The sequence below is a fragment of the Anomaloglossus baeobatrachus genome, chromosome 4 (genome assembly GCF_048569485.1).
Source record: "Anomaloglossus baeobatrachus isolate aAnoBae1 chromosome 4, aAnoBae1.hap1, whole genome shotgun sequence".
Classification (NCBI taxonomy): domain Eukaryota; kingdom Metazoa; phylum Chordata; class Amphibia; order Anura; family Aromobatidae; genus Anomaloglossus; species Anomaloglossus baeobatrachus.
The window spans coordinates 527,200,389-527,226,507 of NC_134356.1; the positions used below are offsets into that span (position 1 = coordinate 527,200,389).

At 46.8% G+C, this 26,119-nt stretch overlaps 1 protein-coding gene across 2 annotated transcripts in view; it reads right to left on the reverse strand.

The window, feature by feature from the left end:
• Positions 1-26,119, reverse strand: part of CFAP161 (cilia and flagella associated protein 161) — a 63,991-nt gene that overhangs the window by 36,450 nt on the left and 1,422 nt on the right. For both annotated transcript variants that reach the window (XM_075342802.1, XM_075342803.1), the window contains exon 2: positions 11,508-11,597. In XM_075342802.1, the coding sequence (XP_075198917.1) occupies positions 11,508-11,597 (90 nt within the window). The remainder of the gene's footprint in view (positions 1-11,507; positions 11,598-26,119) is intronic.

Sequence of the window (26,119 nt, forward strand, 5' to 3'; positions counted from 1 at the left end):
CCGCTTCACCGAGCCCCATAAACCAGTAATGGTTGTAATGCCCTGATGGCAGCCCAGGTGCCATAAACACAGCACTTACAGTTCCAGAAAAGTGAATGGGATTTATAGAAATCTCTGGCCCTCTGTTTTTGTTTATACTCCGTGTGAACTGATCTCCATTGCATATTTCAGATCAGTAACATGTGAATTTCTCTTGTGGGTACGCTGCGTTTTATGTGCAGATTTTCCACATAAAATTGCATTAGATGTGGAAAATCTGCACTTAAAAAACGTACATACCATTTTAATGCGATTCCACTGTATGTAATTCGCACATAACTGTATCAATAAAGTTTTATCAAAGTCAAATATCAGAAAGGAACAAAAACAAAGCAGCTTTATTTAAAGGGAACCTGTCACCACTTTTTCGGCCTACAAGCTGCGGCCACAACCACTAGGCTCTTAGGGTATGACCGCACTTTGCGTTGTTCTAAACGCATGTAAAAACGCATGTTTTGGAATTAATTGATTTAGCCAAAGTTGCCTTTTTGAGAAATTTAGCGCTAAAATCGCATGCGTATTTACCGTGTTTTAGATGCGTTTTTAGCGCTTTTCACATGCTTTTTCACCTGCGTTTTGACAGATGCGTTTTGAACATCAAGACACTGCTAAATAAAGATTAAATAGTCAAACAGAATGAAAAAAGAGGAAAAAAAAGGAACACATATAGAATTTTTAAATTAGATAAGAAAATATTTATATTTCATGAAATTATAGCGGTTTTATAATATTTATTGCTAAAATAGCAATAAAATCATAATGAACAAAAATTGAATAGTCGGACTATGTGTGTGTGTAAAGGGACATATAATTCCATTATTTTAATGTCTGAAAAACATGCGTTTTTGAAGTAAAAAACGCAGTGTTTCTGCACCTAAAAAGCAGGTAAAACGCAGGAATTTTGATGTTTGTTGCTTTTTGACACTTCTCATTGACTTCAATGTTAGCAAAATGCTGCAGAAATGGCAAAAACAACTGACATGCTGCTTCTTTGAACGCATGTTTTTTGCCACAAAATATGCAAATTAAACGCAGCGTTTAGAAACGCTAAGTGCGGTCTAGAAATTCCCATTTTCCATAGACTTTGCTGGAAAATAAACAACACATGCCTTTGGGCATGAAAACGCAGCAGGTCAAAACGGACATAAAAAGCAGCTGAAACGCAGGTGGAAACGCAAAGTGCGGTCATACCCTTATATACAGCATTCAAACATGCTGTATATAAGAGCCCAGGCCGCTCTGTAGAACATAAAAAACACTTTATAATACTCACCTAGAAGGTTGCTCCGATGTACAATGGTCGGATGGGTGGCAACCGTTCTCCGGGACCGGCGCCTCCCCTTTCGGCCACCTTGGTCTTCCTTATTCTGAACTTCATGACGCGTCTATGTCATACACATGCGCCGGCATTGAGGTCCTGCACAGGCGCACTATGATCTGCCCGGCTCAGAGCAGATCAAAGTATTGTAGTGCGCCAGCACAGGACTGGCGAGTGTGTATGTGTGACGCCCTGGACCCTAGGGGTCACAGAATAACATCACATACAAACACACCCCCTCCCCTGGCAGGAACACCCGTCAAACAAAACCCCTTGTTGCCTCCCTCCAGGGTCTGATGTCCACACCAGGTAGGGCGGAGCCAGGCAGTTGGCCCCACCCACCGAGGAGTTCACAGGCTTGGAGGCGGGAAAAAGTCAGTTTTGAGTAGAGTGAAGTTGAAGTTGGAGTTGAGGAGTGAAGTGGAGACTGTGTGTGTCTGGGTCGGAGCCCAGGCACTATCAGCAAGGTCGGCAGACGGTGGTGGCCGTCTGCAGGCGTTAGTGGAAGTCTGCGGAACTGTAGGACCGGGTTCGGGCGGTGGCCCGCCGGTACTGAACCGGGGAGCGGAGTGAAGCTAAGCACCAAGGCAGGGTACTCAGACCCCGACTAGGCTCGGAAGCCGCCCTAATGGTCAAATTCTCTGATTGCGGTCTGGACCTCAGGGGTTCATTCCCACCCAAGTCCTGTCAGAAGGCAACAGCCCAACCCGTCCGGATAAGAGCCACCGCCAACGGCCAGAGATCCAAGGGCCAGCGCCTGCGGGCAAAACAAGCTCTCCCGACACGTACAAGCCGGGGAGCGGACCACCCGTGGGAATCCATGGGGGTCAAACACTTACACACAGGTGTAGGGAAAGACAGCCACCATCAACCCGTCCGGGGAAAGTGAAGACACCGCAGCCGACTGCGGGCCCCGTCCATCCAGCCGTTTGGTTTTCCAGAGACTCTGTCATTGACTATCTGAGTGAGTACACCAGTGCCATCCGGCACAGCGCTGCACCGCTACCCCGCATCCGCGCTGCCTCCCTGCATCGGCACCTGCACCTATCCCCTCCTCACTAACTCCCCCAACCGGGGCCCCGGGACCAACAGCCCCTACCCATGGAGGGGCCAACACCTCAGCTGCTCCCCGCCATCGCTCCCGGGAACACCTGTCACCAGCAGTGGTGGTTCCCACCATCACCACAACCCCGTGGGTGGCATCACAACCGACATCCCACCACCAAACTTCCCCTTTTCTCTTGTGGGCGAGGAGGCGCTGCTCGAGTCCCCGGGTCCGGCCCCGTGCTCGAGCCACCGAGGAGCAGAAGCACCAAACCCGAGCGCTAGAGATTCGTCAGGTGAGCGGCGTTCCCAAAACCCCTCTCCGCCCGCGATAACTTGGCGTCACAGACAGGATCGTACCCATCTGCTTACCAGTAAAAGTGCGCCTTGCAGTCCCCGCCGGCGGTGTCCGGCCGAAAATGTTGAAATTCCGCCATCTTGGGCGCGAAAAGTTCCGCTCGAGCCATCTTCCCCGAGCAGGGAAGGCGCGAAAAGTGAAGCCCCGCCCCCAGGAGAAGGAGGTGCCAGAAAGAACCAAGGGGGGAAGCAGATGGAAAAATGTCGGCGTTCCCGGACGGGAGCGCAGGGGCGCCCGCCGCTGGAGCGGCGGGGCTTGGAAGAAGCAGAGGAGGAGTAGCCTTTGAAGACTGCGGCCTGGGCGAGCTCCCCGTCGGGACCGCAGCCTGGCTGGAGCGGGAGCTGGGCCGGGTCTGTATGAAGGTCAGGGCGCAGAGCCTGCAGCAGCTGCTGGATTGGAAGGCGGAGGTGCGCAGGATGGTCGCCGTGGTGTGGGCCCGTGAGCAAGGGGCCGCCCCGGCCGTGCAGCGCCGCGATCAAGCCACCCAGGCCCCCGAGCCGGCCCTGATAGAATGGGAGCCGGGACCCGGCCGCGCCGCAGCAGGTGAGACCAAGATGATGCAGCTGATGGAGGAAGGGGTCCCGAGTACGCTGCCTCCACCGCCGTTCCTGGTGACGGCCTACAGTCCCAGAACCCGCTGCACCTGGATGGGGAACCCGATTGATCGTCTGACCGTCGGCCAGTCACCTGAGCCGCGCCTTCACCTGATTTGCAGAAGAACAATTGTCCCCGTTGAGACCTACAGTGTGGTAGCCCGTTGGCTATGAAGAGTTTTGCCCCCGTTGGGACCTTAAGCCACATGTTTTCCGTGAAAGCCCACATGAGAAACTACTCATGAACACGGCCGAGAACTAGCAGGCCACCCACGAACTTGTGGGCTTGTAAATAATTGTGGCTGGAGTCCCGTTGACCGCCTCCGGAGAGGCAGGTTGGAGGAGGGACCAGCAGCAGAGCAGGCTGGGGTCCGGTCACCACCAGGACCGGTGACCATCCTCCGGGGTCAGGGGTCCCCCTGGACGTGGGGCCCCCTAAATGACAGTCGGGTGCGAGATACCGTACCCGTTCCCGCTTGGGCAACCTGGGCCAGGTTCTGTTTTCCGGACTGGGGAAAAAAGAGAAATTTTGTTTACTTACCGTAAATTCTTTTTCTTATAGTTCCGACATGGGAGACCCAAACCATGGGTGTATAGCTTCTGCCTCCGGAGGACACACAAAGTACTACACTCAAACGTGTAGCTCCTCCCTCCGGGCTATATACACCCCCTGGATGACAATCTACACAGTTCAGTGCAAAAGCTGAAGGAGGACATCCACCCATAAGTAGAGATAGAGTAAAACTCGGAATAACCGGAACTCTGACTACTAACAACAGCCGGTGAAACACACGGAACAAAAAAAACTGCCAACAGGCAACAGGGAGGGTGCTGGGTCTCCCATGTCGGAACTATAAGAAAAAGAATTTATGGTAAGTAAACAAAATTCTCTTTTTCTTTATCGTTCCTTATGGGAGACCCAAACCATGGGACGTTCCAAAGCAGTCCATGGGTGGGAATAAACCAAACTGATAAGTAGGCAAAACCTAACTTCACAAATGGGCGACAGCCGCCTGAAGAATGCGTCTGCCCAAGCTCGTATCTGCCGAAGCATGAGCATGCACTTGGTAGTGCTTCGAAAAAGTGTGCAGACTGGACCACGTGGCAGCCTGACAAACCTGCTGAGCCGTAGCCTGGTGTCTGAAAGCCCAGGAGGCACCGACAGCTCTGGTCGAGTGCGCCTTAATCCCTGGCGGGGGAGGCACCTGAGAACACTGGTAGGCATCGGTGATAGCCGACCTGATCCAACGAGCTAGGGTCGGTTTAGAAGCAGCGAGACCCTTGCGCTGACCAGTGGTTAGCACAAAAAGTGAGGTGCACCGCCTCAAAACGGCGGTGCGTGACACATAGATTCGGAGCGCCCGCACCAAATCCAAGGTATGCAACGCCTTCTCAAAGCGATGCACAGGGGCCGGACAAAGGGAAGGCAATGAAATGTCCTGGTTAAGGTGGAAAGAAGACACCACCTTAGGGAGAAAGTCCGGAGACGGACGAAGAACCACCTTGTCTTGGTGAAACACCAAAAAGGGGGATTCAGAAGAGAGCGCAGCCAAATCAGAAACTCTCCTGAGAGAAGTTATGGCTACTAGAAAAACAACTTTCTGAGAAAGTCTAAACAAGGGAACCTCCCTGAGAGGCTCAAAGGGGGGTTTCTGTAAGGCCGTGAGGACCAGATTAAGGTCCCAGGGATCCAAGGGCCGCCGGTAAGGAGGAATGATGTGAGATGCGCCCTGCATGAAGGTGCGCACCTGAGCCAGTCGGGCGATACGCCGCTGGAACAATACCGACAGAGCCGACACCTGTCCCTTGAGGGAATTGAGGGACAGTCCTAGCTGTAGACCGGACTGTAGAAAAGACAGGATGGTCGGCAAGGAGAACGGCCAAGGAGCATGGTCGGAAGAGCGACACCAGGACAGGAAAATCCTCCAAGTCCTGTGGTAAATCTTGGCCGAGGAAGACTTCCGAGCCTGAGTCATGGTGGAGATGACCTCAGAGGGAATGCCTGAAGCCGTCAGGATCCAGGACTCAAGAGCCACGCCGTCAATCTGAGAGCCGCAGAATTCTGGCGGAAGAACGGACCTTGAGAGAGAAGGTCTGGGCGGTCCGGGAGATGCCACGGCACCTCTACGGACAGACGGAGCAGGTCTGGGTACCAAGCTCGCCTGGGCCAGTCCGGAGCAATGAGTATGACTCGACGGCCCTCCATTCTGATCTTGCGCAGAACCCTGGGCAAGAGCGCTAGAGGGGGAAACACATAGGCCAGACGGAACTGAGACCAATCTTGAACCAGTGCGTCTGCTGCGAAGGCTTGAGGATCGTGGGAGCGAGCCACGTAAACCGGAACCTTGTTGTTGTGCCGGGATGCCATTAGATCCACTTCCGGAGTGCCCCACTTGCGGCAGATTGATCTGAACACTGACGGATGCAGGGCCCACTCGCCGCTGTCCACGGATTGACGGCTGAGGTAATCGGCCTCCCAGTTTTCCACGCCTGGGATGTGGACTGCAGATATGGTGGACTTGGAGTCCTCCGTCCACTGGAGGATTCGTTGAACCTCCAACATCGCCAGACGGCTGTGAGTCCCGCCCTGGTGATTGATGTAGGCAACCGCTGTCGCGTTGTCCGACTGAACTCGAATGTGCCTGCCCGCCAACAGGTGGTGAAAGGCTAGGAGAGCTAGAAACACCGCTCTGATCTCCAGCACATTGATCGAGAGGGCTGATTCGGACGGAGTCCAAGTGCCCTGTGCTCGGTGATGGAGAAATACTGCTCCCCAACCGGAGAGGCTGGCATCCGTGGTGAGGATCACCCAGGACGGAGTCAGGAAGGAGCGTCCCTGAGACAGAGAGAGGGGCCGAAGCCACCACTGAAGGGAGCTCCTGGTCTGTGGCGACAGAGCCACCTGCCTGTGCAAGGAAGAGATCCGCTTGTCCCAACAGCGGAGAATGTCCAGCTGCAGGGGACGCAGATGGAACTGAGCAAAGGGAACCGCTTCCATGGACGCCACCATCTGACCCAGCACCTGCATGAGGTGTCTGATGGAATGACGGCGGTGCCTCAGCAGAGAGCGCACCGCCAGACGAAGGGACTGCTGTTTGACTAAGGGCAACTTGACAAGTGCCGGCAGAGTCTCGAATTGCATCCCTAGGTACAAAAGCACCTCGGTCGGGGTCAGAGTGGACTTGGGCAGGTTGACAAGCCACCCGAACTGAACTAGCGTGGCGAGAGTGAGAGAGACACTCCGCTGGCAGTCTGCACTGGATGAGGCCTTGACTAGAAGGTCGTCCAGGTAAGGAATCACTGCCAACCCCTGGAGGTGCAGGACCGCAACCACTGCTGCCATGACCTTGGTGAATACTCGAGGGGCCGTGGCTAAGCCGAAGGGGAGAGCCACGAATTGGAAATGTTCCTCTCCGATCGCAAAGCGTAGCCAACGCTGGTGTGAAACCGCAATAGGCACATGCAGATAGGCATCTCTGATGTCGATGGATGCCAGAAAATCTCCTTGGGTCATTGAGGCAATGACCAATCTCAGAGATTCCATGCGAAAATGCCGCACCTGAACATGCTTGTTGAGAAGCTTGAGATCCAGGATGGGTCGGAAGGAACCGTCCTTTTTGGGGACTAGAAAGAGGTTTGAGTAGAAACCGCTGAACCGTTCCCGGGCGGGAACCGGAACAATGACACCGTTGGCCTGCAGGGATGCCACGGCCTGAGAGAAGGCGGCGGCTTTGGAGCAGGGGGGGGGGGTGGACAGAAAAAATCTGTTTGGCGGGCTGGAAGAAAATTCTATCCTGTAGCCGTGGGAGATGATATCCCGCACCCACTGATCGGAGACGTGTTGAAACCACACGTCGCCAAAGTGGGAGAGCCTGCCACCGACCAAGGACGTTGCTGGCGCGGCCAGATAGTCACGAGGAGGCTGCCTTAGTGGCAGCGGCTCCTCCGGTCTTTTGAGGACGCGGTTTTGCGCGCCAGTTGGATTTACGATCCTTGGCTGCGGTAGTGGACGAGGCCGAGGGCTTAGAGGATGACCAGTTAGAGGAACGAAAGGAACGAAACCTCGATTGGTTCCTGCCCTGGACAGGTTTCTTGGCTTTAGTTTGTGGCAAGGAAGTACTCTTCCCGCCAGTAGCTTCCTTAATTATGTCATCCAGCTGTTCCCCAAACAGCTGGGACCCAGCAAAAGGGAGACTCGCAAGATACTTCTTAGAGGAAGCGTCTGCTTTCCACTCTCGAAGCCACAAGATCCTGCGGATCGCGAGGGAGTTAGCGGAGGCCACCGCCGTGCGGTGAGAAGCCTCCAGGATGGCAGACATGGCGTAGGATGCAAAAGCCGAAGCTTGAGAAGTTAAGGCATCCGTCTCAGGAATAGAGTCCCTGTAGAGGGAATGAATCTCCGCCAGAGAGGCAGAGACTGCCTTAAGAGCCCACACTGCCGCAAAAAACGGGGAGAACGAGGCTCCTGCCGCCTCATAAACAGACTTGGCCAGAAGGTCAACCTGGCGGTCAGTGGGATCCTTAAGAGAAGTGCCATCAGCCACAGCTACGACTGTGCGGGCTGAGATTCTGGACACCGGAGGGTCTACCTTTGGGGACTGGGCCCAGTCCTTAACCACCTCTGGTGGAAAAGGAAAACGGTCATCTGAACTACGCTTCGGAAAACGTTTGTCAGGACAGGCCCTGGGCTTGTTAACAGTGGTGTGAAAGCTGGAGTGGTTAAAAAACATACTCCTAGGTTTCTTAGGAGAGGTAAACTGGTGTACCTCTACCAGAGAGGGTTGTTCCTCTGACTCTTGTGGGTTGAGGTTCAGTACGGAGTTAATGGACGCAATCAAGTCACTAACATCCGCATCACCCTCAGACAAGTCAATGGGGTACATAGAGGTAGCGTCTGAGCCCACAGTAAACGAATCCTCCTCGCCCTGCACCTCGGCTTGTGAATCAGAGCCGTGGGACGAGGAAGGAGAAGGTTCTCTGCGTCTCAGTTTAGGGGGACGGGGTCCAAGGACATGCTCTGAGGGCTCTGCAGAGCTCGGAGCCGCAGAGGCACCCTGAGAAGGGGGCTGATGCATGGACAGCAGTGTCCGGGACAGCTGCCCCATGGAGTCGGCAAAAGACTGGGAAATAGCTTGTGAAAAGGAAGCTACCCAAGCCGGGGGTTCAGCCACCGGGGCCGGAGCAGCCGGAGGGACCCCTGAGGAGGCTCCAGGCTGAGACACAACCATGTTAGCACAGGCATCACAATGTGGGTATGTGCTTGGCTCTGGCAGAATGAGCTTACATGCAGTGCATATAGCGTACATGTTTGCAGCCTTGCTTCGGGTGACAGACATGCTGCTGAGGTGGAAGCTCTGCAGCAAGAATACACTCCTGTAGAATGCCCTGAGAGTGTAATAAAAGTCCACAACCGAAGGTTGTGGCTTACCAGCCCGCTCTCTGTGTGCCCTCCGGATTCCACCGCTCAAAGACCCTGTGAAGAGTCAGCCTTCCTAACAGTTATGCAGCTGCAGCATCCAGCGCCTTCCAGTGTAAGAACGCTGAGAAAATGGGAGAAGGAGGGGGGGCGTGTATAAGCCCAAGAGCGGGAAAAACGGAGGGCAGAGAGATACAGGGAGAGATACAGGGGAGGGAACATCTCCCCAGAGAGGAGTGCCCTCCCCTCTGCTGGTCGGGCGGTGGGCGGCGCTGTATGCAAAACATGCAGAGAAGCCGAAACCGAAACTAGGCCCAAACTGAAGCCGGGGCCTAGATTTTAAAATGCGGCCGACGAGCAGGCACCTTCAGCGCGGTTCTCAGGGGAAACCCCCAGAACCGGCCGGAATTTACAGTAACGCTAAAACACATACTGTCCCCCCAATAAAAGTACCCGGGACCCCTGAAAAACGTCTCAATACTTAGCTTTTGAGACGCAGGGCCATGTCCCTGAGTGGGGGTAAACGCTCCTTCCAGCAGGGACCAGACAGGGCTGCGGATGGAGACCGGTCTTCTGCAAGCAGAGAGGACCGTGGAGGCTCCCACTTCAAACCAGAGCCTCGACAGAGGATGTGAAGGAGCGCGGCATGTGAAGGCTCCAGCCTTATAAAGTCAACCTTAACATCACCGCCGACAGAGTGGGGTGTGAAGGGACATGCCGGGAGTCCAGACTGGACCCGCTTTTCTTCCAAATCTTTAAAATTAAAATAAAAATGAAAAAAAAAAAAATATCAGAGAATGCAAGTGTGTGTATCCTCCTGAAACACAAAGCATTGAACTGGGTAGATTGTCATCCAGGGGGTGTATATAGCCCGGAGGGAGGAGCTACACGTTTGAGTGTAGTACTTTGTGTGTCCTCCGGAGGCAGAAGCTATACACCCATGGTTTGGGTCTCCCATAAGGAACGATAAAGAAAGGGGTGCTGCCCGTTTCTTAGGGGCAGCATCAAGGTTTAGGTTGTTTGGGTGGGGAAGCGGAAGAAATGGGACCCGTCCGTGTTATTAAAAATGTTTTTCTTCATGTTTGCAACATTTAAGTGACATGCCTCCCGTAAGGGAAGATTTGAAATGCATACTGTTTTTATTTATATCTTTCAGAAAAATAAAACCGGTGGTGGACGGGCAGCCCGCGGACGGTCTGCGTTTTACCAAGGGGGAGTGTGACGCCCTGGACCCCAGGGGTCACAGAATAACATCACATACACACACACCCCCTCCCCTGGCAGGAACATAAAAACCCTTGTTGCCTCCCTCCAGGGTCTGATGTCCACACCAGGTGGGGCGGAGCCAGGCGGTTGGCCCCACCCACCGAGGAGTTCACAGGCCTGGAGGCGGGAAAAAGTCAGTTTTGAGTAGAGTGAAGTTGAAGTTGGAGTTGAGGAGTGAAGTGGAGACTGTGTGTGTCTGGGTCTGAGCCCAAGCACTATCAGCAAGGTTGGCAGACGGTGGTGGCCGTCTGCAGGCATTAGTGGAAGTCTGCGGAACCGTAGGACCGGGGTCGGGCGGTGTGAAGCTAAGCACCAAGGCAGGGTACTCAGACCCCGACTAGGCACGGAAGCCGCCGTAACGGTCAAATTCTCTGATTGCGGTCTAGACCTCAGGGGTTCATTCCTACCCAAGCCCCGTCAGAAGGCAACAGCCCAACCCGTCCGGATAAGAGCCACCGCCAACGGCCAGAGATCCAAGGGCCAGCTCCTGCGGGCAAAACGGGCTCTCCCGACACGTACAAGCCCCTACACGTACAGGGACCAACAGCCGTCCATCCAGCCGTTTGGTTTACCAGAGACTCTGTCATTGACTATCTGAGTGAGTACACCAGTGCCATCCGGCACAGCGCTGCACCGCTACCCCGCATCCGCGCTGCCTCCCCGCATTGGCACCTGCACCTATCCCCTCCTCACTAACTCCCCCAACTGGGGCCCCGGGACCAACAGCCCCTACCCACGGAGGGGCCAACACCTCAGCTGCTCCCTGCCATCGCTCCCGGGAACCCCCGTCACCAGCAGTGGTGGTGCCCACCATCACCACAACCCCGTGGGTGGCGTCACAACCAACATCCCACCAAACCTCCCCTTTTCACTCGTAAGCAAGGAGGCGCTGCTCGAGTCCCCGGGTCCGGCCCCGTGATCGAGCCACCGAGGAGCAGAAGCACCAGACCCGAGCGCTAGAGATTCGTCAGGCGAGCGGCGTTCCCAAAACCCCTCTCCGCCCGCGACATATGACGCAGACGCGTCATGCACCGCGGCTTCAGAATAAGGAACACCAAGATGGCCGAAAGGGGAGGCGACGGTCCCGGAGAATGGTGCCACCCATCCGACTATTGTGCATCGGAGCGACCGATTTAGGTGAGTATTATAAAGTGTGTTTTATGTTCTACACAGCGGCCTGGGCTCTTATATACAGCATATTAGAATACTGTATTTAAGAGCCCAGTGGTGGTGGCCGCAGCTTATACGCCAAAAAAGTGGTGACAGGTTCCCTTTAAAACATGACATAACAAAAAGAAAACAATCACAGCATCAAAATATAATAAAAATGTATAAAAAAAAAATCCCAGAAAATCTGTAACATAAAAAACTCAACAAATACGCATGGTGGGAACATGGCCTTTATCATAAAACATGGAAGACCTGAAACAGTTTATAGCAAATATATAGACATGTGCTATATTCATTACTTACCTTTTTTAAAACATTCTTCTTCAGATTGCTTGACTTTTGTACTAGGAGCTCTCCTTTTTCTCTTTTTTCTAAGAAATCTTTTAAAAGTTCCTATATGGAAAATAACAATCCACAATTTATAGCAGTCCTTGTGTCAGACATTGTCTATTAGGTATGTGGTATGAGAGTGCGAGATGTCCCCAGCAGTGATGTCACAATACTCTATCCATTCCCACATTATAGGTTATCTGAGAGATTGGGGAGAGTTAGTTTGCCCCCAGTCATCCAGCGTCATGGGACTAATATATCAATGTGGGGATGGCCCATAAGGAAAAAGGCTTCGTGTATGGCCTCCTTCACACATCCGTGCGTCCGATACGTGTGACGTCCGTTTTCACACATACCGGAGACACGGACACAGGTCGACCCATTCAAACAAATGGGTTGCCACACACGGATGTGTTTTCACACTTGTGTCTGTGTGGAGCATATGTGTGTCCGTGTGCTCTACATGTAGACATGTCTGTTTTTCTCGCACAGATGTCACACGGTCTGCAAACTGATGTGATCCGTGTGACAGTGTGACACTTAATGGAGAAAACACGTGTCTGTGAAATAAAATGCTTTCCTATACTCACCTTCTCCAGCGCTGACGTCTCCAGCACTGCTGTCATTTGCTTCCGACCTCCGCTCATTATGCTCATTGCATATTCACTGCACCTCGGACCGGAAGCAGCAGCAGCGCCGGACACAGCAACACCATGGACAGGTAAGTATAGAAGTTCATGCTGTCCGTGTGCTATGCGGATGTCACACGGATAGCACATGCTGAACACACACATGGATACACGCACACACATATGTACCTACACCACGGACCGTGCAAAACGTGTGTGTTTTGTACGGACATGTGAAAGAGGCCTATATAGTGTTTGTGGCCCCTGACAGCTGCATCTGTTCAGGACAAATATTGCTGACAGTAGGCACATTCTAGATGAATGCCTAAACCTTTATAAAAGGATAAAAACACATTCCACATTGCATATCATATTTGCGGTGGTCCTCTATATAGTAGGGTCTGTGTCACCTCCATATACCTCCGATTTTATGTTCCAGAGCACGCACAATAAGGGTACATGCACACGATCAATGTTCACAGCATTTTGGATACCGCATGCTTCAACTGCGTCCGAAACGTCCAAAACGCTGCGATGTACAGTACAAGCACAGTGGATGGGATTTCTAGAAATCCAATGGCCACTGTGCTTGTTTTTCCCACAGCAAACACTGACCCGCGGTACAACTTTCATGAGCCACAGCATGTGAATTGTTTGCTGTGGAGTCGCAAGCGTCCTACATAGGGAGAACACAAGCGAGAGACCGCAGCGCCCCGAACCCTGATCATGGGTACAAGCAGCTGCGGTCTCCTGCAGAGGAGACTCGTGGCCCCGCAGGTCAGGACCCGCTGTATCCAGGACGCAGTGAGTCCTTATCGTGGGCACGTAGCCTAATAGAGGTTATGAAATAACCAGACCAAAAGTAAAAAGAGCTGAATGAATGTTACAATAAATGGAACATAACGTCTAAACGTTTGAATAGAAGAAGTTTATCAAATTTTCAGTTTTGCTGGTCCAGATGTGGAGAGGAGATAAACATGGTAAGATAACAGAGTCACCCCCAACTTCCCTACCGCTTCCCATCAGTCACCCCTCAGCCATAAGAGTCACCCCCCAACCTCCCCATCGCTCCCCTCTCAGCCACATGGCTCACCCCCAACACTACCTATAAGTCATCCCACACAGGGCCGGTGTCACCACCAAGTGTCCTGTGATGTCTTTGCCCCCAGCCTGTCCTGTGATGTATATACAGCAGTCTCAGTGTGCACTGTGTGGTCTTGTCTGCTAGCAGTGATGTTACCGGGTCGTCACAAAAACAAAATTATAGGTGCAGTGCCGACCCGGCAGCATCACTGCTAGCAGATATATCACAGTGCACTGAGTGCGGTTATGTCTATTGATGACAGCCATCATACTGAGTGTGCTGCACAGTCACATGTCTGGGATGAGCCTCATGGAGACAAGCAGGGGAGGTGAGTGAGGCTGCAGCTTCCCCATACTAATATGGCTGGCACTGTGGATCAGTGGTTAGCACTGTTGCTTTGCAGCGCTGGGGTCCTGGGTTCAATTCCCACCAAGAACATCTTCTGCAAGGAGTTTTTATGTTCTACGTGGGTTTTACTCCAAAGACCTACTGACATAGACCATAGATTGTGAGCCCCGATGGGGACAGCGTTGCTGATGTTTGTAAATCGCTGTGGAATATGTTAGCAATAGATAAATATTATTTATTAGTAATAATATCTGTAATGTGCTTGTATGATGTGTATTGTATGTCAGTGTATGATGTGTATTGTATGTCAGTGTATGATGTGTCTCTATTGTCTCTATGTATGTCAGTGTATGATGTGTCTCTATGTATGTCAGTGTATGATGTGTATTGTATGTCAGTGTATGATGTGTCTATGTATGTCAGTGTATGATGTGTATTGTATGTCAGTGTATGATGTGTATTGTATGTCAGTGTATGATGTGTCTATGTATGTCAGTGTATGATGTGTATTGTATGTCAGCGTATGATGTGTCTATGTATGTCAGTGTATGATGTGTATTGTATGTCAGTGTATGATGTGTCTCTATGTATGTCAGTGTATGATGTGTATTGTATGTCAGTGTATGATGTGTCTCTATGTATGTCAGTGTATGATGTGTATCTATGTATGTCAGTGTATGATGTGTGTCTATGTATGTCAGTGTATGATGTGTGTCTATGTATGTCAGTGTATGATGTGTCTATGTATGTCAGTGTATGATGTGTCTCTATGTATGATGTGTATTGTATGTCAGTGTATGATGTGTATTGTATGTCAGTGTATGATGTGTATTGTATGTCAGTGTATGATGTGTATTGTATGTCAGTGTATGATGTGTATTGTATGTCAGTGTATGATGTGTATTGTATGTCAGTGTATGATGTGTCTATGTATGTCAATGTATGATGTGTATTGTATGTCAGTGTATGATGTGTATTGTATGTCAATGTATGATGTGTAGTGTATGTCAGTGTATGATGTGTCTATGTATGTCAGTGTATGATGTGTCTCTATGTATGTCAGTGTATGATGTATCTATGTATGTCAGTGTATGATGTGTCTATGTATGTCAGTGTATGATGTGTATTGTATGTCAGTGTATGATGTGTATTGTATGTCAGTGTATGATGTGTATTGTATGTCAGTGTATGATGTGTGTGTATGTATGTCAGTGTATGATGTGTATTGTATGTCAGTGTATGATGTGTCTATGTATGTCAGTGTATGATGTGTCTCTATGTATGTCAGTGTATGATGTGTCTATGTATGTCAGTGTATGATGTGTATTGTATGTCAGTGTATGATGTGTATTGTATGTCAGTGTATGATGTATCTATGTACGTCAGTGTATGATGTGTATTGTATGTCAGCGTATGATGTGTCTATGTATGTCAGTGTATGATGTGTATTGTATGTCAGTGTATGATGTGTATTGTATGTCAGTGTATGATGTGTCTATGTACCGTATGTCAGTGTATGATGTGTCTATGTATGTCAGTGTATGATGTGTATTGTATGTCAGTGTATGATGTGTATTGTATGTCAGTGTATGATGTGTATTGTATGTCAGTGTATGATGTGTCTCTATGTATGTCAGTGTATGATGTGTATTGTATGTCAGTGTATGATGTGTCTATGTATGTCAGTGTTTGATGTGTCTATGTATGTCAGTGTATGATGTGTATTGTATGTCAGTGTATGATGTGTATTGTATGTCAGTGTATGATGTGTCTATGTATGTCAGTGTATGATGTGTCTCTATGTATGTCAGTGTATGATGTGTCTATGTATGTCAGTGTATGATGTGTATTGTATGTCAGTGTATGATGTGTATTGTATGTCAGTGTATGATGTGTATTGTATGTCAGTGTATGATGTGTGTTTATGTATGTCAGTGTATGATGTGTATTGTATGTCAGTGTATGATGTGTCTATGTATGTCAGTGTGTGATGTGTCTCTATGTATGTCAGTGTATGATGTGTATTGTATGTCAGTGTATGATGTGTATTGTATGTCAGTGTATGATGTGTATTGTATGTCAGTGTATGATGTGTCTATGTATGTCAGTGTATGATGTGTATTGTATGTCAGTGTATGATGTGTCTATGTATGTCAGTGTATGATGTGTATTGTATGTCAGTGTATGATGTGTCTATGTATGTCAGTGAGAGAGGGGAGCCAGCACGATCTGAAATTGGCATGCATCATATAAAAAGTGAAAATTCACAGATTTATTCCAACTGTACTACAATAAAAAAATGAGATTTTTAGCAAATAATTGATCAATTTTTATATGATGCATGCCAATTTCAGATCGTGCTGGTTCCCTTTTTTTCTCTGTTTTGACCGTAGTTATGCTACAAATCTGGTGTCTGACCAACACCATACCATGCACGCCTGATTTTGGTTTGCAATATATTCCTCCTGTTGGTAGCTGTTCAGACTCAGTTACCTCACCCCTTTCCACAGGCAATGCTAATTAAGCACCATTCTTGGATCTGGTCCGCCTTTATCAATGGTTGCGTCTGGCACTGGGAGGGTCAGTTCTGATATAGTCCTGGTATGTGTAGAGCTTGCTCCACATGCTGGGACCTGGGCTGGTCTCTATCCACAAGTGCCTTTTTTGCAACATGGAAGCGGTTATATACTGGTTGCAGGTATGTGTGCTCCATTATGGTTCTGCTTTTAACTTTATCTAGGAGGCCGCATGGCACATGAAATACAGAATGTAGAGTAGGACCCCCCTATTGAGATTTGCCGTGACGTTGGCAGGGGTGGCTCAAAAAATTGATCAATTATTTGCTAAAAATCTCATTTTTTTATTATAGTACAGTTGGAATAAATTTGTGAATTTTCACTTTTTATATGATGCATGCCAATTTCAGATCGTGCTGGTTATCTTTTTTTCTATGTATGTCAGTGTATGATGTGTCTCTATGTATGTCAGTGTATGATGTGTATTGTATGTCAGTGTATGATGTGTATTGTATGTCAGTGTATGATGTGTATTGTATGTCAGTGTATGATGTGTATTGTATGTCAGTGTATGATGTGTCTATGTATGTCAGTGTATGATGTGTCTCTATGTATGTCAGTGTATGATGTGTATTGTATGTCAGTGTATGATGTGTCTATGTATGTCAGTGTATGATGTGTATTGTATGTCAGTGTATGATGTGTATTGTATGTCAGTGTATGATGTGTATTGTATGTCAGTGTATGATGTGTCTATGTATGTCAGTGTATGATGTGTCTATGTATGTCAGTGTATGATGTGTATTGTATGTCAGTGTATGATGTGTGTCTATGTATGTCAGTGTATGATGTCTCCATGTATGTCAGTGTATGATGTGTCTCTATGTATGTCAGTGTATGATGTGTATTGTATGTCAGTGTATGATGTGTATTGTATGTCAGTGTATGATGTGTATTGTATGTCAGTGTATGATGTGTATTGTATGTCAGTGTATGATGTGTCTATGTATGTCAGTGTATGATGTGTCTATGTATGTCAGTGTATGATGTGTATTGTATGTCAGTGTATAATGTGTGTCTATGTATGTCAGTGTATGATGTGTCTATGTATGTCAGTGTATGATGTGTCTATGTATGTCAGTGTATGATGTGTATTGTATGTCAGTGTATGATGTGTCTCTATGTATGTCAGTGTATGATGTGTCTATGTATGTCAGTGTATGATGTGTCTCTATGTATGTCAGTGTATGATGTGTCTATGTATGTCAGTGTATGATGTGTCTATGTATGTCAGTGTATGATGTGTATTGTATGTCAGTGTATGATGTGTATTGTATGTCAGTGTATGATGTGTATTGTATGTCAGTGTATGATGTGTCTCTATGTATGTCAGTGTATGATGTGTCTCTATGTATGTCAGTGTATGATGTGTCTATGTATGTCAGTGTATGATGTGTATTGTATGTCAGTGTATGATGTGTGTCTATGTATGTCAGTGTATGATGTGTCTATGTATGTCAGTGTATGATGTGTCTCTATGTATGTCAGTGTATGATGTGTATTGTATGTCAGTGTATGATGTGTCTATGTATGTCAGTGTATGATGTGTATTGTATGTCAGTGTATGATGTGTATTGTATGTCAGTGTATGATGTGTATTGTATGTCAGTGTATGATGTGTCTATGTATGTCAGTGTATGATGTGTCTATGTATGTCAGTGTATGATGTGTATTGTATGTCAGTGTATGATGTGTGTCTATGTATGTCAGTGTATGATGTCTCCATGTATGTCAGTGTATGATGTGTCTCTATGTATGTCAGTGTATGATGTGTATTGTATGTCAGTGTATGATGTGTATTGTATGTCAGTGTATGATGTGTATTGTATGTCAGTGTATGATGTGTATTGTATGTCAGTGTATGATGTGTCTATGTATGTCAGTGTATGATGTGTCTATGTATGTCAGTGTATGATGTGTATTGTATGTCAGTGTATAATGTGTGTCTATGTATGTCAGTGTATGATGTGTCTATGTATGTCAGTGTATGATGTGTCTATGTATGTCAGTGTATGATGTGTATTGTATGTCAGTGTATGATGTGTCTCTATGTATGTCAGTGTATGATGTGTCTATGTATGTCAGTGTATGATGTGTCTCTATGTATGTCAGTGTATGATGTGTCTATGTATGTCAGTGTATGATGTGTCTATGTATGTCAGTGTATGATGTGTATTGTATGTCAGTGTATGATGTGTATTGTATGTCAGTGTATGATGTGTATTGTATGTCAGTGTATGATGTGTCTCTATGTATGTCAGTGTATGATGTGTCTCTATGTATGTCAGTGTATGATGTGTCTATGTATGTCAGTGTATGATGTGTATTGTATGTCAGTGTATGATGTGTGTCTATGTATGTCAGTGTATGATGTGTCTATGTATGTCAGTGTATGATGTGTCTCTATGTATGTCAGTGTATGATGTGTATTGTATGTCAGTGTATGATGTGTGTCTATGTATGTCAGTGTATGATGTCTCTATGTATGTCAGTGTATGATGTGTGTCTATGTATGTCAGTGTATAATGTGTGTCTATGTATGTCAGTGTATGATGTGTATTGTATGTCAGTGTATGATGTGTCTATGTATGTCAGTGTATGATGTGTATTGTATGTCAGTGTATAATGTGTGTCTATGTATGTCAGTGTATGATGTGTCTATGTATGTCAGTGTATGATGTGTCTATGTATGTCAGTGTATGATGTGTATTGTATGTCAGTGTATGATGTGTCTATGTATGTCAGTGTATGATGTGTATTGTATGTCAGTGTATGATGTGTATTGTATGTCAGTGTATGATGTGTATTGTATGTCAGTGTATGATGTGTCTATGTATGTCAGTGTATGATGTGTATTGTATGTCAGTGTATGATGTGTGTCTATGTATGTCAGTGTATGATGTGTCTATGTATGTCAGTGTATGATGTGTATTGTATGTCAGTGTATGATGTGTGTCTATGTATGTCAGTGTATGATGTCTCCATGTATGTCAGTGTATGATGTGTCTCTATGTATGTCAGTGTATGATGTGTATTGTATGTCAGTGTATGATGTGTATTGTATGTCAGTGTATGATGTGTATTGTATGTCAGTGTATGATGTGTATTGTATGTCAGTGTATGATGTGTCTATGTATGTCAGTGTATGATGTGTATTGTATGTCAGTGTATAATGTGTGTCTATGTATGTCAGTGTATGATGTGTATTGTATGTCAGTGTATGATGTGTCTATGTATGTCAGTGTATGATGTGTCTATGTATGTCAGTGTATGATGTCTCTATGTATGTCAGTGTATGATGTGTATTGTATGTCAGTGTATGATGTGTATTGTATGTCAGTGTATGATGTGTATTGTATGTCAGTGTATGATGTGTCTATGTATGTCCGTGTATGATGTGTCTTTATGTATGTCAGTGTATGATGTGTCTCTATGTATGTCAGTGTATGATGTGTCTCTATGTATGTCAGTGTATGATGTGTCTCTATGTATGTCAGTGTATGATGTGTCTATGTATGTCAGTGTATGATGTGTATTGTATGTCAGTGTATGATGTGTATTGTATGTCAGTGTATGATGTATCTCTATGTACGTCAGTGTATGATGTGTATTGTATGTCAGCGTATGATGTGTCTATGTATGTCAGTGTATGATGTGTATTGTATGTCAGTGTATGATGTGTATTGTATGTCAGTGTATGATGTGTCTATGTATGTCAGTGTATGATGTGTATTGTATGTCAGTGTATGATGTGTCTATGTATGTCAGTGTATGATGTGTATTGTATGTCAGTGTATGATGTGTCTATGTATGTCAGTGTATGATGTGTATTGTATGTCAGTGTATGATGTGTATTGTATGTCAGTGTATGTGTATTGTATGTCAGTGTATGATGTGTGTTTATGTATGTCAGTGTATGATGTGTATTGTATGTCAGTGTATGATGTGTCTATGTATGTCAGTGTGTGATGTGTATTGTATGTCAGTGTATGATGTGTATTGTATGTCAGTGTATGATGTGTCTATGTATGTCAGTGTATGATGTGTATTGTATGTCAGTGTATGATGTGTCTATGTATGTCAGTGTATGATGTGTATTGTATGTCAGTGTATGATGTGTATTGTATGTCAGTGTATGATGTGTATTGTATGTCAGTGTATGATGTGTATTGTATGTCAGTGTATGATGTGTATTGTATGTCAGTGTATGATGTGTCTCTATGTATGTCAGTGTATGATGTGTATTGTATGTCAGTGTATGATGTGTCTCTATGTATGTCAGTGTATGATGTGTATTGTATGTCAGTGTATGATGTGTCTATGTATGTCAGTGTATGATGTGTATTGTATGTCAGTGTATAATGTGTGTCTATGTATGTCAGTGTATGATGTGTATTGTATGTCAGTGTATGATGTGTATTGTATGTCAGTGTATGATGTGTCTATGTATGTCAGTGTATGATGTGTCTCTATGTATGTCAGTGTATGATGTGTCTATGTATGTCAGTGTATGATGTGTCTATGTATGTCAGTGTATGATGTGTATTGTATGTCAGTGTATGATGTGTATTGTATGTCAGTGTATGATGTGTATTGTATGTCAGTGTATGATGTGTCTCTATGTATGTCAGTGTATGATGTGTCTCTATGTATGTCAGTGTATGATGTGTCTCTATGTATGTCAGTGTATGATGTGTATTGTATGTCAGTGTATGATGTGTGTCTATGTATGTCAGTGTATGATGTGTCTATGTATGTCAGTGTATGATGTGTCTCTATGTATGTCAGTGTATGATGTGTATTGTATGTCAGTGTATGATGTGTGTCTATGTATGTCAGTGTATGATGTGTGTCTATGTATGTCAGTGTATAATGTGTGTCTATGTATGTCAGTGTATGATGTGTATTGTATGTCAGTGTATGATGTGTCTATGTATGTCAGTGTATGATGTGTCTATGTATGTCAGTGTATGATGTCTCTATGTATGTCAGTGTATGATGTGTATTGTATGTCAGTGTATGATGTGTATTGTATGTCAGTGTATGATGTGTATTGTATGTCAGTGTATGATGTGTCTATGTATGTCAGTGTATGATGTGTCTCTATGTATGTCAGTGTATGATGTGTATTGTATGTCAGTGTATGATGTGTATTGTATGTCAGTGTATGATGTGTCTATGTATGTCAGTGTATGATGTGTATTGTATGTCAGTGTATGATGTGTCTCTATGTATGTCAGTATATGATGTGTATTGTATGTCAGTGTATGATGTGTGTCTATGTATGTCAGTGTATGATGTGTATTGTATGTCAGTGTATGATGTGTGTGCAAAGGCGTACATAGAAATCATGGGGCCCCATAGCAAAAGTCTGAATGGGGCCCCCCCACTGATAAAAAACAAACAAACAAAAAAACATTATCAAAATAATCATGATACATGTTATTGGGGTCCGGCATGCATTATTGGGGGCGGCTTATAGTCAGAAATAACTCATACTACTACATAGTGTTACTGAACAACACCCACCATATAAAGGTTTGCAATGTATTATTACATTGCAAAATAATGCCGCCGCACTATGACCAAATATCACCACATATAGTCTGAATATAACCACCGTCCTGTTACTGAGCAAAGGCAACTGCACCAAGACCAGTGGGATCACACCACAAATCCCTAAAAAATCTGCAATAAGTGAACTTGGCCTAAAATAGGGATGTCCTTTTTCGTGCCCCTCACCGCACACAATATAAATTTTCACATCTGTCTCCCCCATTTAATGGTAAGGATTATGACTCTTTATAGCCTAGGACCCCGAAACACCGTGTCTGCAAACTGGGATTCTGATCTGGCTTATATATCCTGAGTCATATTGCAAAGGATTGTTGAAAATCCACTTGTGACTTTTAGGATCGCTACTTCCAATAGGTGGCGCTGTGCTAGAGTTTGTCTCCTTTACTGGAGAGACAATTTGAATATTTCTTAGAGGGGCGTGGCAGCTATAAGTCCCCTTACCTGGCAGCCAGACTGGCTTGCAAAGTCTCCTTAAGGAGAATAGTGTTCCCCCGTGGTCCCCACATAGCTTTCTCATGAGCCAGATCAGACACCCCCATACTTTGCACTGACGAGGGGCAAGCACCCCGAAACACCGTGTCTGCAAATTGGGATTCTGATCTGGCTTATATATCCTGAGTCATATTGCAAAGGATTGTTGAAAATCCACTTGTGACTTTTAGGGTCGCTACTTCCAATAGGTGGCGCTGTGCTAGAGTTTGTCTCCTTTACTGGAGAGACAATTTTCTTTATAGCCTAAGGATCTATATTAAAATTCTGCAAAGTACAGGGATAATACACACACACACACACACACACACACAGTGATGGCACAGCAAAGGGGCAACACACACACAGTGATGGCACAGCACAGGGGCAACACACACAGTATTGGCACAGGGGCAACACACATACACACACACACACACACACACACACACAGTGATGGCACAGCACAGGGCAGTTTTTCTGTAGTATTACAGGCAGACATTTATACATTATAATACTCATCTGCTCCTGTGCTGTGAGAGATGATGATAGTGTCTCAGGCCTCCCTGCTGCACTTCCTGTGAGTTTTCCTGGCTGCTCCTCCTGTCCTCTGCTTTTTCTTTCTATTCCTTCTGTTCTCCGCTTCTCACTGTTTTTCTGCTCTCTGTTTCCTTTTCTCTCTTTTTTTGTGGTTTCTACTCCTTCTTCACTCCTCCACTCTTTTCATTTTCATCATTTCATTTTCCCGGGTCTTCCCCCTCTCCTGATTGGCTGTTCTCCTCCTGGCATCTCTGCTGCCTGGCCACTCCCTCCTCTTCAGCACAGGCCGCGCACAGTGTGCAATGTGGGCGAGTTTGAATCTCTGCGTTGGCCTGTCTGCAGCTATACAAACAGTGCTGGCTCCCGGCGGCGGTAATCAGCTGTTTGGTGACAGCCCCGGGGGCATGATGCATGAAAGTGAAAACGCACACACTGCGGGCAGTCACCCCGGGCCCCTCCAGCCAGGGCTACCACCAGGAATTTCTGTGCCCGATACTTACAAAATTTTTGGGCCCCCGTCAGACTCCACCACAGCTCCACCTCTACCCCTCGAACCTTCGGTAATAGAAAAAAGTTGTTTCCAGCATCACGTCCAAGAAAAGGTTAAAAACCAATTTTATTCCATAAGGTTAAAACCAACACTAGGTTGGATGGACGTCCACGCAGTATAAAACAATGTCTGGCGCGTTTCACACCTAACAGAGGTTCTTAGTCTTAGACATATCCTGTTGTATTTGCACAAGTTATGGAATAAAATTGGTTTTTAACCTCTTTTCTTGGCCATGATGCTGGAAACAACTTTTGTTCTACTGCCGGACTTTGCCTCTTTGAATGCGGAGATGCCCTCCCTGCACTGTCCCCCAGAGAAAGGACCAGGTGATGCCTTTACCGGGGGAGCTGAGATCCTCCTTAGCATACCTACCTCCAACCTTTCACAATTCCACCATCACTCTTGGAAAATCTCCAATTCTGCAAACAGTCCTCACCAAGCAAACATTAACCGCTAGTCGTCATTTTGACTGCACAAAAAAAGCTGCATGCATCATTTTTTGGGTCATTAAAATGACGAACCCCAGACAGAATCGTCAGCCATATGTGTATATCTAATATATAAAGCTGTGTATGTGGATAGATTATATTATAATATATATATAGATATATATATATATATACACACACACACACACACACACACACACACACACACACACACACACTGTATGTGTGTCCGCTATAGTAACCCGCACCGTCTCATTTACAATCACGATATTTTGCACAGACACCTCATGTGACTCAGGGAACGTCATAGACTATTTTTTGAGGGGAAAATGTAACCCTTTACTTTAGGCTGGGGCCACACAGGACACTACTAACAGCCGACTGTCATGCGAGTGTCACTGCGACTGAGCTCCGATCATGCGATCGGACCTCAGCTGCAGGGGGCGGGCCGGCACTCAGGAGGGGCGGGCCAGTGCTGCAGAGGGGAGGGGGGATTTATCTCCATCTCTCCTCCATAGCCGGCTATTGCCATTCTCGCACTGCACTCACGGTACACCGGTGTAACGTGAGTGCAGTGCGATTCTTCTCTCGCCCCATACACTTGAATGGGTGCGAGAGAAAGAGTCTCGCATAACAATCGCAGCATGCCGCAATTGTTTTCTCGGTCCGATTGGGGCCGAGAAAATAATTGCTCATATGCGTTGGCACATAGGCTAATATTTGTCCGAGTGGAATACGATGTTTTATCGCATCCCACTCGCTCTGATTTTCATGCCGTGTGTCTTAAGCCTTACAGTTACTCTCCAAAAAAATTCCTTACATTAAAGTCAATGGAGCTAGGAGGTGAGGTCATTAATAGGAGCTGTGATTGGTTATTATAGGCAACAAAGGACATTGCTAGTGTAAGAAGCTTCTGTGTGAGGTAATATGATACTGGTGGAGAGATGGATAGAGACAGACAGGGAATGAGAGAGAGAGACAGATAGGGAATGAGAGACAGCGACAGACAGATAGGGAATGAGAGACAGATAGATAGGGAATGAGACAGAGACAGAGACAGACAGATAGGGAATCGGAGACAGAGAGACAGGGAATGAGAGAGAGACAGACAGACAGGGAATGAGAGAGAGACAGACAGACAGGGAATGAGAGAGAGACAGACAGACAGGGAATGAGAGACAGACAGACAGGGAATGAGAGAGAGACAGACAGACAGGGAATGAGAGAGAGAGAGACATACAGGGAATGAGAGAGAGAGAGAGACAGACAGGGAATGAGAGAGAGAGAGAGACAGACAGGGAATGAGAGAGAGACAGACAGACAGGGAATGAGAGAGAGACAGACAGACAGGGAATGAGAGACAGACAGACAGGGAATGAGAGAGAGACAGACAGACAGGGAATGAGAGAGAGAGAGACATACAGGGAATGAGAGAGAGAGAGAGACAGACAGGGAATGAGAGAGAGAGAGACAGACAGGGAATGAGAGACAGCGACAGACAGGGAATGAGAGACAGCGACAGACAGGGAATGAGAGACAGCGACAGACAGGGAATGAGAGACAGCGACAGACAGGGAATGAGAGACAGCGACAGACAGGGAATGAGAGACAGCGACAGACAGGGAATGAGAGACAGCGACAGACAGGGAATGAGAGACAGCGACAGACAGGGAATGAGAGACAGCGACAGACAGGGAATGAGAGACAGCGACAGACAGGGAATGAGAGACAGCGACAGACAGGGAATGAGAGACAGCGACAGACAGGGAATGAGAGACAGCGACAGACAGGGAATGAGAGACAGATAGGGAATGAGAGACAGATAGGGAATGAGAGAGAGAGACAGACAGGGAATGAGAGAGAGAGACAGACAGGGAATGAGAGAGAGAGACAGACAGGGAATGAGAGAGAGAGACAGACAGGGAATGAGAGAGAGAGACAGATAGGGAATGAGAGACAGACAGACAGGGAATGAGAGAGAGAGACAGATAGGGAATGAGAGACAGACAGACAGACAGTGAATGAGAGACAGCGACAGACAGGGAATGAGAGACAGCGACAGACATTGAATGAGAGACAGCGACAGACAGATGGGGAATGTGAGAGAGAGACAGACATTGAATGAGAGAGACAGACAGATAGGGAATGAGAGACAGACAGACAGACAGGGAATGAGAGACAGACAGACAGACAGGGAATGAGAGACAGACAGGGAATGAGAGACAGACAGACAGGGAATGAGAGACAGACAGACAGGGAATGAGAGACAGACAGGGAATGAGAGAGACAGACAGGGAATGAGAGAGAGACAGACAGGGAATGAGAGAGAGACAGACAGGGAATGAGAGAGAGACAGACAGGGAA